Raw genomic sequence first — 15,843 nt, 5'->3', positions numbered from 1 at the left:
ACATGACATGGTTCCAGTAATCCATGTCCTTAGTCTGCTTGTCTTCAGCAAACTGTTTGCGGCTTTCTTGTGCATCATCTTTAGAAGAGGCTTCCTTCTGGGATGACAGCCATGCAGACCAATGTGATGCAGTGTGCGGCGTATGGTCTGAGCACTGACAGGCTGACCCCCCCCCACCCCTTCATCCTCTGCAGCAATGCTGGCAGCACTCATACGTCTATTTCCCAAAGACAACCTCTGGATATGACGCTGAGCACGTGCACTCAACTTCTTTGGTGGACCATGGCGAGGCCTGTTCTGAGTGGAACCTGTCCTGTTAAACCGCTGTATGGTCTTGGCCACCGTGCTGCAGCTCAGTTTCAGGGTCTTGGCAGTCTTCTTATAGCCTAGGCCATCTTTTTCAGATCTTCAGAGAGTTCTTTGCCATGAGGTGCCATGTTGAACTTCCAGTGACCAGTATGAGAGAGTGAGAGCGATAACACCAAATGTAACACACCTGCTCCCCATTCACACCTGAGACCTTGTAACACTAACGAGTCACATGACACCGGGGAGGGAAAATGGCTAATTGGGCCCAATTTGGACCTTGTCACTTAGGGGTGCACTCACTTTTGTTGCCAGCGGTTTAGACATTAATGGCTGTGTGTTGAGTTATTTTGAGGGGACAGCAAACTTACATGTTATACAAGCTGTACACTGACTACGTCACATTGTAGCAAAGTGTCATTTCTTCAGTGTTGTCACATGAAAATATCGAATATTTCCAAAAATGTGAGGGGGGGACTCACTGGAGATACTGTATATCAATAATATAGGTAATGCAGACGTGGCTCCAAGTTCTCTGAGCGCCACCTTCTCCTTGGTCCACCACTTTCAATTTTGGATGATGTCACTTCCTGCGCCCTAACACGCAGCCTCTTGAGAACGCCAGGATGAGGAAACACCGCGTCGGGACGGTGAGAGAACGTAGATACACGACTGAGTTACCTATATTATTGATATTACAACATTTATCCCGGTGATAAATTATACACCTAACAATGTGAGTAGCATGGTGGACGTGGTAACTGTTCTTGAAGATTTCACACTATAGGAGTCTCCCTCCATCTCTCCTTACATGGAATGTGAGATACGTGAGAGGAAGGAGCACAGCCGGCCCAGAAAAGAGAAAGCAAATGGTGGTGATCCATGATACTAAGAGTTGTATGGCTAACCTATGATAGGTAATCACATAAATCTGGTGAGTGTTCTGTGTTGGTGGTGGAGGATTGCTGAACCACTACAGCATGGGTGTCAAACTGGTGGCCCTCCAGCTGTTGCCAAACTACAAGTCCCATGAGGCATCGCAAGATTGACAGATACAAGCATGACTCCGAAAGGCAGAGGCATGATGGGACTTGTAGTTTGGCAACAGCTGGAGGGCCGCCAGTTTGACACCCCTGCCTTAGACCACGGGTGTCAAACTGGTGGCCCTCCAGCTGTTGCCAAACTACAAGTCCCATGAGGCATTGCAAGATTGACAGTTACAAGCATGACTCCCAAAGGCAGAGGCATGATGGGACTTGTAGTTTGGCAACAGCTGGAGGGCCACCAGTTTGACACCCCTGCACTACGGTATGGACTGTTTGAAGAGAGCACTTTTGACCACGAACGCTTTAATAAGAAATCAGTTATTTTGCAAAATATTGTAAACAATTGAAAGCACAAAGGATCCTTTAATACTTTATTGATGCTTTATTGAAATATGTTGCCCTTTATTTGGATGTCAAAGTAATTAAACATTTGCCTACCGCCCTATAGCAGATATACTGCAACATGGCGGCCACTCTGTGCAAAATCACATTTTTTAGGTCCATGTAGGGGGCGCGCACGCGCAGCCCTTCCCGCGCTGCTATTGGTTGCAGCGGATGTCAATCACTGGGTCCCGGCCGGTGATTATCGGCCAGCACTCAGGGATTGTCAGTGAAGCTGAGAGACCTGTGTGTAAACAACACAGATCTCTCCAGCCAGTATGGACATGCTGCTTTGTATCTCTCTGCACAGCAGAGAGAGAGGTCAACATGTCTCTGTAGTAAAACACATACAGCACACAGTTAACCCTTTGATCGCCCCAGATTTTAACCCTTTCCTGTCCAGTGCCATTAATACAGTGTCAGTGCTTTTTATTAGCACTGATCACTGTATTAGTGTCACTGGGGATGTCAGTGGCCGTTAGTTCCCACCCAGTGTCAGGAATGCCCACCGCAGTCCCGCTGTAAGTCGCTGATCAAAATCATCAATTTTTTTTTTTTTAAATAGCACAAAAAATAAAAAATGCACAAAATAAAAATTCCAGTACATATACCGCCATTTGTAGACGCTATAGCTTTCACGTAAATCAATTAATTTACACGCATTGGGATTTTTTTTTAGCAAAGACACGGAGCAGAATACATTTTGGTCTAAATTTATGACGAAACCTTTATTTTTATTATTGGATGTTTTATAGCAAAAAATATTTTTTTTTTTTAAATTGACAGTCTTTTTTTTTGTTTATAGCACAAAAAATAAAAAATGCTGAGATGATCAAATATAGAAAGAAAGCTCTGTTTGTGGGGGGAAAAAATTTACAAATTTCATTTATGTACAGTGTTGCATGACCGCGCAATTGTCAGTTAAAGTAACACGTGCCATATCGCAAAAAATGGCCTGGTCAAGAAGGGGGGTAAATCCTCTGGAGGGAAAGGGGTTCATAGTGGAACAATAGATTATTGCTTTATGTATTAGGATACGTTAATTTTATAGGACATGTTTATTTGATATATACTTTTGTAGGCACATTATTTGGATATAGTTCTCCGAACTGTCCGCAATTTGTATATAATGTTTGCTTCTTGGAGTACCCCACTCAGTTCCCTCATCCCCATCCAAGTTCCCCAAACTGTCCTAACTGTGTACATAGTTTCTGTCTTTGGATTATCTCTCAGTTCCCTCAACCCCATCCAAGTTCTCCAAACTGTCCTCAATTTGTATAGTTTCTGTTTTTGGAGTATCCACTCAGTTCCCTCAACCCCATCCAAGTTCTCCAAACTGTCCTCAATTTGTACATCGTTTCTATTTTTGGAGTATCCACTCAGTTCCCTCAACCCCATCCAAGTTCTCCAAACTGTCCTAAATTTGTACATAGTTTCTGCTTTTGGAGTATCCACTCAGTTCCCTCAACCCTATCCAAGTTCTCCAAACTGTCCGCAATTTGTATAGTTTCTGTTTTTGGAGTATCCACTCAGTTCCCTCATCTTTATCCAAGGTCTCCAAACTGTCCGCAATTTGTACATAGCTTCTATTCTTGGGGTACCCCACTCAGTTCCCTCATCCCCATCCAAGTTCCCCAAACTGTCCTAACTGTGTACATAGTTTCTGCTTTTGGAGTATCCACTCAGTTCCCTCAACCCCATCCAAGTTCTCCAAACTGTCCTAACTGTGTACATAGTTTCTGCTTTTGGAGTATCCACTCAGTTCCCTCATCCCTATCCAAGTTCTCCAAACTGTCCTAAATTTGTAGAGTTTCTGTTTTTGGAGTATCCACTCAGTTCCCTCATCTCTATCCAAGGTCTCCAAACTGTCCGCAATTTGTACATAGCTTCTATTCTTGGATTATCTCTCAGTTCCCTCATCCCTATCCAAGTTCTCCAAACTTTCCACAATTTGTACATAGTTTCTGTTTTTGGAGTATCCACTCAGTTCCCTCAATCCTATCCAAGGTCTCCAAACTGTCTGCAATTTGTACATAGTTTCTGTTTTTGAAGTACCCCACTCAGTTCCCTCATCCCCATCCAAGTTCTCCAAACTGTCTGCAATTTGTACATGGTTTCTGTTTTTGAAGTACCCCACTCAGTTCCCTCATCCCCATCCAAGTTCCCCAAACTGTCCTAACTGTGTACATAGTTTCTGTTTTTGGAGTATCCACTCAGTTCCCTCATCCCCATCCAAGTTCCCCAAACTGTCCTAACTGTGTACATAGTTTCTGTTTTTGGAGTATCCACTCAGTTCCCTCAACTCTATCCAAGGTCTCCAAACTGTCCGCAATTTGTACATAGTTTCTATTCTTGGAGTATCCCCCTCAGGTCCCTCAACCTTATCCAAGTTCTCCAAACTGTCCGCAATTTGTACATCGTTTCTATTCTTGGAGTATCTACTCAGTTCCCTCATCTATATCCAAGTTCTCCAAAAAAAACAACAACACCCCTAGACTGGTTATGAGGAAACAAGTGACTGTGTTCATGTACCAAGCTGCAGGGCTCTCCATTTGGGAAAATCTGGGCAACTTTCCAGTGGCTCCTACGGGAGTAAGCGCTATAATAATGCAGTATTAATACTGCAATTCCGCATTATGGCCACTAGATGGAGCTGATAATCATAGGAAATCACTGTATGAAATAAAATACGGCCAACATTCCTCATGGTTATGTGAATGCTGGGAAAAACATAGTTTTAAAAATAGACCTCTCTTTGTGAACACTTTGAAAATGTACTCAGCCAATGAAAGGTGATGACTCCATTTTTATTCTTCTCTTGCTATCAATGGCCAACCCGGTCCCACCCTTCATCCATGTCTTTGGTGACCTCTGATCTCCTTATGAACTGTTTCTTCCATGATGAAGATCAGCCATGGAGTATATTTGAGGTGTATATCAGGGTGTGCTTCTTCCCCACATGAGAGCTGGGATGTCCAGCAACGTTCACCTAGAAGACATTTCCCGCACTCAAGGCACTAATACACCTCCAGGGTTGTGTGGGATCCCTGATGTACAGGAAGACAGGACTTCACTGAAAAACATTTCCTGCACTCAGAACAAAGAAAGTGGCCTCTCCCCCATTTAAAATCTCTGATGTCTGCAAGATGGAAATACCCTGAAAAACATTTCCCTCACTCAGGACAGGAATATGGCTTTCACCCGTGTGAGATCTCTGATGTGTGACAAGCTCTGATTTTTGTTCAAAACATTTTCCACACTCAGGACAGGAATGAAGCATCTCACTTATGTGAGTCCGCTCATGTTTGATAAGATTGGTCTTCTTGGTAAAACATTTCCCACACTCAGAACAGGAATAAGGCTTCTCACCCGTGTGAGACCTTTGATGTATGGTAAGATTCGATTTCTGTGAAAAACATTTTCCACACTCAGGACAGGAATGAGGCTTCTCCCCTGTGTGCAATTTCTCATGTCTGTAAAGATGTGATTTAACTGAAAAACATTTCCCGCACACTGGACAGTAATATGGCTTTTCCCCTGTGTGAGATCTTTGATGTGTGACAAGATCTGCTTGTCGCACAAAACATTTCCCGCACTCAGAACAGACGTTCGTTTTTTCCCCTGTGTGAGTCCTTTGATGTACAACAAAAGCAGATTTTTCTGCAAAATATTTCCCGCACTCAGGACAGAAATAAGGCTTCTCACCTGTGTGAGATTTCTGATGTTTGGAAAGATTGGACTTCTGTGAAAAACATTTCCCGCACTCAGAACAGGAAAATGGCTTCTCCCCAGTGTGAGATCTCAAATGTTTGTAAAGGGAGGATTTATCTGACAAACATTTCCCGCACTCAGGGCAGGGATACGGCCTCTCCCCTGTGTGAGACCTTTTATGCTCATTAAGATTATATTTACAACGAAAACTCTTCCCGCACTCAGTACAGGAGAACCTCTTCCCTGTTGGAAGGCCGGCCCGGTCCCGCACAGTCTGAGGTTCTTCAGGATACGAGGAATCCGATGGTCCATCTACACTGGGTGGTGCCGGATGGACATTGGAGGGAGCCGGGTTTTCTCCTGGACTATACTGTGTGATGTCCTCATCTTCTACTTTCCAGTCTGGAGACAAAGTGAGACAATCCTCGGAGGTTTTCCTCATCTCCCGGCCATGGACTAAAATACAAAGACAAAGAGGATTACTAGACAGGAGCTGATTGGTTCCCCCAAACCAGAACTCCGCCCACATCAAGCAGATGTTTCGGTTCCCTCCTCCCACACCGCTGCCTCCCGTCTCCTGAGACCGCACTCCATGACCGGGATCAGAGACTATACAGACATATCCCTCTATATTTGCTGAAAATCTAAATCTTTCTTTAGGCTGATCCCCAGAATCTCCATAAATCCAGTCTAGATACATAAATTGTGTCTGCAGCACAGAGAAGGAAGATTATCCGAAAGAAATCCAGGAATACAGGACGGGGAACACAGCTCAGGAAAGTGACCAGGGGATTACAGGCTGATATCACCCAGCCCCCGCTCTACTCTGGACCAATCAGTGAGCAGTATGGGTGGAGGAATGGATTTAGTGTTCATGACCCACCTGTGCTGATCTCTGTAGGAGTGTCCTCCTCTATAAATGTCCCCGTTATTCCATCCTCCTCCATAGACTGCTGATCATCCCTCACATACGCCTCTTCTTCTTCTTCTGATTTAACTTCAACTTTAGGATCTCTCAGGTTTCCACTCTGAAAATATAAGAAAAATGAGAAATTGTAATAATAAAGATATTTTAGAGATCCTAATGATATGTTCGCTGATTGTCCATCATGACGTCCTTGTAGAGATCCTTGTGTCCTTCTAAATACTCCCACTCCTCCATGGAGAAATAGACAGTGACACCCTGACACCTTATAGGAACCTGACACACACAATGATACAGTCACCATCCAGACACATCCCTTGTCTGTTACTGGAGAATGTCCCAGAATTCCCGGCACCGCTCACCTCTCCTGTCAGCAGCTCCATCATCTTCTTGGTGACTTCTAGAATCTTCTGCATGTTGTGTCTCTCAGGTTTTAGGGAGTCACATGGAGGCACTGTGATGGTCATATGATCACCTGACTTCAGAAGAGGAAATCTCTGTATTGAGGAACCAATAGGAATATCATGTTAGACTCCCAGAATCCTCCTCACCTCTCCGGTCAGGTCTGTGTTTTATTAATAGAGATGAGTGATGTCATGTGACCTCCCAGAATCCTCCTCACCTCTCCGGTCAGGTCTGTGTTTTATTAATAGAGATGAGAGTGATGTCATGTGACCTCCCAGAATCCTCATCACCTCTCCGGTCAGGTCCGTGTTTTATTAATAGAGATAAGTGATGTCATGTGACCTCCCAGAATCCTCCTCACCTCTCCAGTCAGGTCTGTTTTATTAATAGAAATAAGAGTGATGTCATGTGATCTCCCAGAATCCTCCTCACCTCTCCGGTCAGTTTTATTAATAGAGATCAGAGTGATGTCATGTGACCTCCCAGAATCCTCCTCACCTCTCCAGTCAGGTCTGTTTTATTAATAAAGATGAGAGTGATGTCATGTGACCTCCCAGAATCCTCCTCACCTCTCCGGTCAGGTCTGTGTTTTATTAATAGAGATAAGAGTGATGTCATGTGACCTCCCAGAATCCTCCTCACCTCTCCGGTCAGCAGGTAGATGATCTCCAGGGTGAGGTTTAGTATCTTCTCAGTCATGTGACTCTGGTCCTCCTCCATCCTCATTGGTGCCATCATGTGATCTATACAGGTCTCCTTGTAGACGGATAACTTTGGGAAATGAAAGTAAGAATGATTTGGATGGTATTGGTCACACAATAATAGGATGTGGATGTAAAGGGGGGAATAGGAGGGTTGCTGGACATTTAAGGACTACTGCTCCCATGGGAACACATTTAGTCTGGTAGGTTTACCATTTGCCACATATTTGAGCTCCTGGGACCCTGTTGACCTGCCAGATCAGTAATTCCCTTTTCTCTGTTGGGTTTGTTTTGTTTCTGAACTGGTTGTCAATAGTTTAGGTCTGCAAAGGAATGATAAATACAATATTTTTTCCTTTTTTTTTTTGCTCTGAGGAAGTGCTGAGAGGTCAATGTAGGGTCATCATGATGTTCTACAAAGGGAACTTGCTGACTTTTGGCCAGGGTTGCTAATCAGGATAATTGGCAGAACTCCGGTAGCAAGGCTCCAATCTCTGCTAGCCTGCTGACTGACAGGAGTGATGTCCCTGTCACTCTCTGCAATAAGAGAAGGGATTGGATTGGGTAGTAGGAGGATGCTGCTGGTGGAGTAGAGAGCTGTGGGGAAGGAATCTTCCCCCAAAGCGAGAGATTTGTTCTCTTGGCTGTCAGGTATTCTGTAGTATTCAGGACTTTGTACAGAGTGGCAGTGGGTTCCTTTTTTGCATTGATTCCCCATATGCACATCCCTGATCCCTGACCACCTGTTGGATCTGTCAATATTGCACATGCAGACCTCCTGTAAGAAGTGCTCTCCAGTGAGTAAAGGATTGCCCTTCTCCATTCCACTTGGCATCGTAGAACATGTTACTTCACCAGTGAGATGGAAAGAAGGTGAAGGTTGCCTTTCTTTTCTGGCAGAAGTTCTATAAGGAGGTCTAAAAAGTAAGTGGAGATGGGAAGACCATCATAGACCAAGAGCCCCCCTCTCTCTTTTAGAGTTCTTCTAAGCCCTACAGCCTCCTTTTCCTTCACAGCCTTGCTGCCCAACAATCCTATCAAAGGCCTAGAGTCCTTCAGCTACACTACCCCCTCAGAGCCCTTCAACCCCACTATCCCCCCAGGGGCCCCTGGAGTCCATCAACTATCCATTAAACCTCACAGCCTCTCAGCTTAAATATATTTCCTCTCTCTGACACCAATGATGATATTCTTCATGATAGGCTGGGGAATGTTTTCTTCCTACTGACCAGTAATGTAGGGGGCTCTATGCTCTATACTCCTGACCCCTGCACTCCATCATGATGTTGGCTGCAAATTGTAATAATTGCCCATTGTAGGCCATATTTTGCCAGGATGGTCATTGTCTCGTCTATATGTAGCACCCTCTGGTGTACATAGTTGATAGTGTAGTTAGAAGCTTGTTCAAAGCCTAGGTATGAGCCAGTGAGTTTATGTCAGTAAAGTATATGTGGGTAGGTGAACCATCAGAGACCTAGAACCCTCTTCCCTTAGTGTCCTCCAGCTTCATCTTCCTTCATATTTTCCTAGTTAGAAGCCCGGGTGTGAGCCAGTGAGTTTATGTCAGTAAAGTATATGTGGGTAGGTGGACCATCAGAGACCTAGAACCCTCCTCCCTTAGTGTCCTTCAGCTTCATCTTTCCTTCATCATTTTCTTGTTAGAAGCCCGGGTATGAGTCAGTGAGTTTATGTCAGTAAAGTATATGTGGGTAGGTGGATGATCAGAGACCTAGAACCCTCCTCCCTTAGTGTCCTCCAGCTTCATCTTTCCTCAAGGCCCCCATCCTCCTGAGTCCTTCAGCCTCAGTACTCTCACAGAGGCCTGTACAGTCCTTCACTCCTTACATCCACTCAGCCCCTCTAATTCCCTCATGTCTGGGCTTGCTGCCCCCATTGGTGCTGTCATTTGCTCCAGCATAAGCCAATTAGTAGATCCTAGCCAATTGGAAGTTTCAGTAAGGCTGCCAAAACAAGATTCAAGTCCAATGGAGCAAGGGAGGTCTGGAAGGAGGTACCGCATGAGTGACCCCCTGGATAATAGTACAGACTAAAGAAAAACAAGCCAAGAGACATCGGAAAAGAAGAGTCAAGGCAGAAACCCGACCCTTGATGGTATTAAGGGCCATACAACGGTCCAATCTATTTCGAAGGCAGGCCAAAATGCGAACCACCAAGAACTGCTGAGGATGAAGCTTGTGCAACCTACAATAAGTAAAGTAGGACTTCCGGGTGCGATATTAAATGAAGCAAGAGGTGGACTTACAAGCATGAAGTATAGTGGAGACAACAGCTGAAGATAGGCCCAGGTCCTTCAGCACCTGGTGGAGAAGTGCATCCTTCACTTAAATTGTTTTATTGGTGGATAAATTAATTTCACTGTGCTGGACAACCTTTGCTGAACTTTTTGATGGACTTTTTTTTTCTTTTGTGATAATTGTGTTTGTCACTATTTTATGCATTTCATATTTTATTTTATGATGGTGTATTTTGGGTTGCACTAATTGTTTGTTTGATATATTTGAGTTACTTGCACTAACCATCAATGTATCATTTTACTTTTAGGCACTGCATTTACCCTCTGTTAGGAATTTGAATATATAGATTCCTTGCAAGTCGCCTCACTACCTATTAGAGAAGGCTTTGATAGTTACTTTGAGGTCATCTAGATAGCCCACAATCAAAACTCCTTGGAGTTGAAGGAGGGCTTGCACTGTTGTGAATATTTTGCATGAAGACTCGTTGTGTTGACCCCACACCAAAGTAGCGGGCTGCATTTGCTAATGAGGCCCTCCTAATGGGAACTGGAGGAACTGTTGGTGATTCAAGCAAATGGAAATATGGAGAGAAGCAGGAGAAAAGATCTCCTTGGTGTAAGGAAGCTACCATTGAGAGCATCAACTCCATCCAAAACTTGAGTAAAGGCATTCAAGAACTAGGTCTAAAATTGGGAACACCCTGTCCTTTTTCAGGTCTGTGAACAAATTGGACCAGAAAACCATCTGATCCAAGGGCCTTTGAAGCTGTAGGTAGGTTAAGTCTGCTTCCTCTACTGAAGGTGGCGCTCCTCTGTAGCAGCAATGCAGGTCTTCGGTCACTGGGAGACAGCTATCCGATTGGATGCTGTAACCACATGCGACTCTGGTGGCCATCTTGGGTCAGACATAGTCTATTTGAAACCCTGGCTCCCAGGTTTTTGCTCGCATTTTGCAAGTGGTTGGAGTAGAGACAGGTCACCTGTCTGTCATGGACAGTGCTTAGCATCAGGGAAGGGTTCCAGAGAAGTAGAGAAAGTACAGGGACATGCTTCCTTCCTGGAAGCCTTCCTGTTTGGGTGCAGACTGGTTAGGCCGCATTCCACTCCTCGAGACAGACGCTATAAGCACCTTTGGTCCACAACTCTACTGCAGCTTCCACATTCAAACAGGATTCGGCACACGCCCCTAGGGGCAAGAATCCATCGCGGAGGGACCTGGATGAAGACCAGAAGTGCTGGTAGTTTGGGCTCTTTGGACATGTCAGCCTGAAATCGAAAGCTCCCATAGGCCGCCATCAAATGTTCTCCGGTGTGAAAAAAGATGGAAGTCTGTGATTCTGCATGAATTACCGCAGGCTAAATGCCTGTACCCACCAGGATGCCTACCCATAGCCCAGGGTCCTCCACTTATAGCACTGGGTCAAGCCAAGTTTTTCTCTACCCTTGACGTAGCAAGCAGATATTGCCAAGTCCCAATGAGGAACCAAGACCATGAAAATGCTACCTTTATCATGCCCCTGATACTATTCAAATTAGGTCACATGCCCTTAGTACATTCCAGCGATTAATGGAGAAATACTTGGGGGATTTTAATTTGGAGACTATGCTAGTCTACCTGGACGCTATTATAATTTTCTACAAAACATTCAAGGACAATGTCCAACACCTGGACCGAGTGTTTACCCATTTAACCCAGTGTTAGGAAAGGCTTGTCCATACCACAGACAATGCTCCCAAGTGCATATGTGGGCACAGGCCGGAAATTGTTCGGACACATAAGCCCAGACTCACTCGTGTCACTAATAATGGCACCAAATGGGCTATTTAAACTGGGCTACAATACTGGCTCATTGCTGTTTGTTCAACAGCATTCCATGCTCTTCATTGCCTGTTCCTGTGCCTGACTTCTGATCCTGACCTGGCTTGTCTCTGACCACGCTTGTACACTACCCACACTTGCAACTTAGCTTGTTCCTGAAACCTGCTCTTGTCTCCTGCTCATACCTCACCGTGCACTCATACCTCACTGTTCTCTTGCAGCCAATGTTCCATTACCAGTGGTTCCTGAGATGGAGCTGTAAGAAAGGCCTTCCTATTCACATCTTGCTCATTAACCAGGTATGTGACCACCCAGTATGGGCTAAAACTTCAATCCCAGTAAGTGCCGCTTAATGGTTAAAAAAATCTAGTACCTAGGCCATATCATGGAAGCCAGAGGGGTCTCCCCGAATCCAGCCAAAGTCCATGCAATGCAGTATTGGCACCCCAAGTATTATTACTGAGGTGTGCTCTTTTTGGGGGCTGGTGGGATACTAATGGTGGTTAAATCCCAAGCTCGCATGACTCACCACCCCTCTCACCCTGATACTGAGGGCCCATTCCAACCAAAAGAAAGGTGGGATGTCACCTTCCATCCAGTCTAGACAAGAACCTTAACAACGTGTTTGAAGCTCTCAAAAGAAAAGCTGACATCAGCTTCTCTACTGGCATATGTGGACTACTCAAAAACCTTCTAGTGTATATAGATGGGAGCATACAAGAACTGGGGACAATCCTGGCCCAGGAGCAGGATGGGTGTGAATGTGTGATCACCTACGTGAGTGGCCCACTGAGAGGAATTCCCGTAATTATAGCTCTTTCAAACTGTAGTTGCTGGCCATGGTGTGGACCATTACTGAAAAATTTGCTGAATACCTCACAGGGGCAGAAATAGAAATTTTTACAGACAACCACCCCCTTGCCTACATCAAAACAGCCAAACTAGGGGCCTTGAAGCAATGGTGGGTCACCCATTTTAACTAGGAGATTAGCTACAATCTGGGAAGGCTGAACAGACACGAGGATGCTCTTTCCCGCTATTCGGTAGAATATTGAGGAGAAGGCATAGAAGAAAGCCTAGAGGACATGGAGGTAGCCCCTGTCCTACCTGCATTAGCCTTCTCATATTCCCATAAAGGAAGAACAGCAGTTCCCCAGGCAGAGCCTGTCGAGATCCACACCTGGGAAGAGTGGGCCTTAATCCAACAAAAAGACCCCAACCTCATGCATGTGCAAACCTTCCTGTCATTTCAAGTGCTGCATGCTGTCAGCAGGCATTTTGGAGTCGACCGAACTGAGGCTCTGGTTAGAAGGTATTCTTTTTGCCCACAACTGGCAGAATGGGTACAATAGGCTTGCCAGGAAAATGCACCCTGTTTTGTACATAAAGCCCTGCCCGAAAAGACTACACCCTTGGCCATCACCACCTCAGAACCCTTAGAGCTGGTAACCATGGACTTTTTGATGATCTTCAGGTCCCCCCCAAGGATATTGGTATGTTCTAGTCTTTGTTCACCTCTTCACCAGTTCACTGTAGTGGTCCCCACTAAGGATGACCCCAACAATGGCTCAAGTATTTTGGGAGCACGTGGTCCAACCCTATGACTGTCCAAAATGTATATACTCAGACCAAGGCCCGAATTTTAATTATATCCACACTCTGCTGCCTCAGTGGTATCTAAAAGTCACATTCCACCCCTTACCATCCACAGAGCAATGGAGCTTGTGGATGGTTCAATCTTATCCTGTTGGGAATGTTGAGGATTCTTGAGGAAGGTCATAGAGACCGTTGGCACGAACACATGGGAGGCAGTAGTGTTGCACTATAACAACACGGTACACCGAGCCACGAGCCATACTCTGTTCTTGATGATGTTTGGACATTACCACTGTGGATCTCTTACTGGGCTCCCCAAAGTGTTCTACACCCCACATGCCCAGCACTTGGGTGCAAGAACACTGGGATCAGTTACAAAGAGCCAACAGGTGGTGCTGGATAGACTCAAGGACTTTGTTGAGGTTTACACCTGCCATTGTAGCTGGCGGACTGGGCATTGGAGTAGAACACCAGAAGTGAAAGAGGCAGTAAGCTGGATCCAAAGTGGGCGCAGACCCTATCGGGTAGAGAAGCAGCCCTTCCCTCTGACTCCAGTGTATGATGTAGTCTTTGAGGTTCCCAACCCCATTAAGAAGTGACTACAACAAAACTTGCTGCAACCCTACGTCCTGAGTGGCGATTGTTACATCAAACTGCCAACAGAGAGGGACAAGACTACGTGGATGTTCCACCAGTACAGGAGGTCCCCGATGAATGGTATCTGCCCCTTATTTTTCTAGAACCTCCGGTTCTCACCGATTTAGAAGTAGGAAGCCCAAGTACAATGCCTGTAGACAGTCCAGAAACCCCTGCAGGTCCTGTTGATGATCTGTACTCTTGGCCACAAAAAATGCATTTCTGAGCAGAGACAGAAGAGCCAAACATCTGCCGTGTGTCCTTATTCTTCCTTTGAAATATTTTCTGGCCTCCCCATATAGTGCAAGCACATAAACAATAAAGCAGCGTACACAGAAAATACCCCCGGCAGCTTTCCAGACCCCAAACCCCCAAGAAAGATAAATCAATATTAGGAACCATTGGAAGAGAAGGAGTAGTTCTCATTCCATAGGTCCAGAGGTAGAGGCAACACCTCTGATCCTTCGATGATCCAGGCGATCACCTCTGATCCTTCGATGATCCAGGCGATCACCTCTGATCCTTCGATGATCCAGGCGATCACCTCTGATCCTTCGATGATCCAGGCGATCACCTCTGATCCTTCGATGATCCAGGCGATCACCTCTGATCCTTCAATGATCCAGGCGATCACCTCTGATCCTTCAATGATCCAGGCGATCACTTCTGATCCTTCAATGATCCAGGCGATCACCTCTGATCCTTCAATGATCCAGGCGATCACCTCTGATCCTTCAATGATCCAGGCGATCACCTCTGATCCTTCAATGATCCAGGCGATCACCTCTGATCCTTCAATGATCCAGGCGATCACCTCTGATCCTTCAATGATCCAGGCGATCACCTCTGATCCTTCAATGATCCAGGCGATCACCTCTGATCCTTCAATGATCCAGGCGATCACCTCTGATCCTTCAATGATCCAGGTGATGTCAGCCTAAATGCAGTGGTACAACGGAAAGGCCAGGTCCAACCATCTTTTGTGTTCACAAAGGGGTCAAGACCCTACAGGCCACTCTGCAAGCAGAGTTGTTGTTGTCAAAGCCAATCCCACCAAAGCGGGGAACCTGCATTGCACTCTATAACAGGGGTGGGGGGACTATGTATCCTGCCTGTCGCCCAGCACCGCAGTCGATCGAAGATGAAGAAATCCATGGAATGGAACAAAAATCCATTGATTGAAACAGAAAAAAAAGCAGAGAAGAGATTCTTAGGTCTTCATTCCTGAGTGCTAAGCAAAAACCAAAATTTGCACCCAGTATCCAGCTCCTGCAGGTGGCAACATCAAACCCATGAGTCATGAAGATCTGGCTGTGTCCTTCAATGAGCGGAAGAGAAATAAGAACTTATTACCTCCTTAGCTTCTACTTCCAGCAACGTCTCCTTGCTACTTCCCACCACATGGACTTTTCTGTCGGTACTGACATCACTTCCTGTCTTCCATAGAGACTTCCTTGTCTGGGTAGAAGTGAGATCACCACTTTGTGGAGCTCAAAGGAACTTCAGCCCCGAGAACCGTCTCATAACGTCAACATGGCCTTGTGCTGTGACCAGGCCATTTTTTGCTATTTGGCACTACGCTACTTGAACTGAGAATTGCACGGTCTGTATTCAAATGAAATTTATATCATTGTTTTCACACAAATAGAGCTTTCTTTTGTTGGTATTTGATCACCATTGGGTTTTTTGTATTTTATCATACGGTATAAATGAAAGAGGATAGAAAATGCTGAAAAAAACAATATTTTTTACTTTATCCTATAAAACAGATCCAATAAAAAAGTTAAAAATCAAATTTCTTAATAAATTTAGGCTAAAATGTGTTCTACTACATATTTTTTGGTAAAAAAAGTGTATATTGATTGGTTTGCGTGAAAGTTATAGCGTCTACAAATGATGGTATATATACTGGAAGTTTTATTTATTTTTATACTGGTAATGGCAGCAATCAGCAACTGATAGCAGGACTGTGATAGTACAGCGTGCAATCTGACACTTAACTGACACTTTGTAGGAACTGAAACTGACATCACCAATGACACTAATACAGTGATCAGTGCTAA

At 45.0% G+C, this 15,843-nt stretch overlaps 2 protein-coding genes across 2 annotated transcripts; both read right to left on the bottom strand.

Moving 5' to 3' along the window:
- Positions 1 to 1,708: 1,708 nt before the first annotated feature.
- On the bottom strand, positions 1,709 to 5,954 carry LOC149441078 (uncharacterized). Its single transcript, XM_089657765.1, has one exon. It carries the CDS (start codon positions 5,884 to 5,886, stop codon positions 4,804 to 4,806), a length of 1,083 nt encoding a protein of 360 aa, XP_089513891.1. The 5' UTR covers positions 5,887 to 5,954; the 3' UTR covers positions 1,709 to 4,803.
- A 52-nt stretch (positions 5,955 to 6,006) lies between these two features.
- Positions 6,007 to 15,336, bottom strand: LOC149441077 (uncharacterized). The gene is made up of 4 exons (XM_089657770.1): positions 15,134 to 15,336; positions 7,417 to 7,545; positions 6,732 to 6,866; positions 6,007 to 6,472 (listed from the first exon to the last, which is right to left on the bottom strand). Exons 2-4 carry the CDS (start codon positions 7,510 to 7,512, stop codon positions 6,317 to 6,319), a joined length of 387 nt encoding a protein of 128 aa, XP_089513896.1. The 5' UTR covers positions 7,513 to 7,545; positions 15,134 to 15,336; the 3' UTR covers positions 6,007 to 6,316.
- Positions 15,337 to 15,843: the final 507 nt, after the last annotated feature.

Source organism: Staurois parvus, unplaced genomic scaffold, assembly GCF_062004578.1.
Source record: "Staurois parvus isolate SC_StPar_1 unplaced genomic scaffold, SC_StPar_1.0 ptg001026l, whole genome shotgun sequence".
Lineage (NCBI taxonomy): Eukaryota > Metazoa > Chordata > Amphibia > Anura > Ranidae > Staurois > Staurois parvus.
Note: the sequence above shows the minus strand (reverse complement) of the source record. Positions and strands in the feature narration are given on the sequence as shown.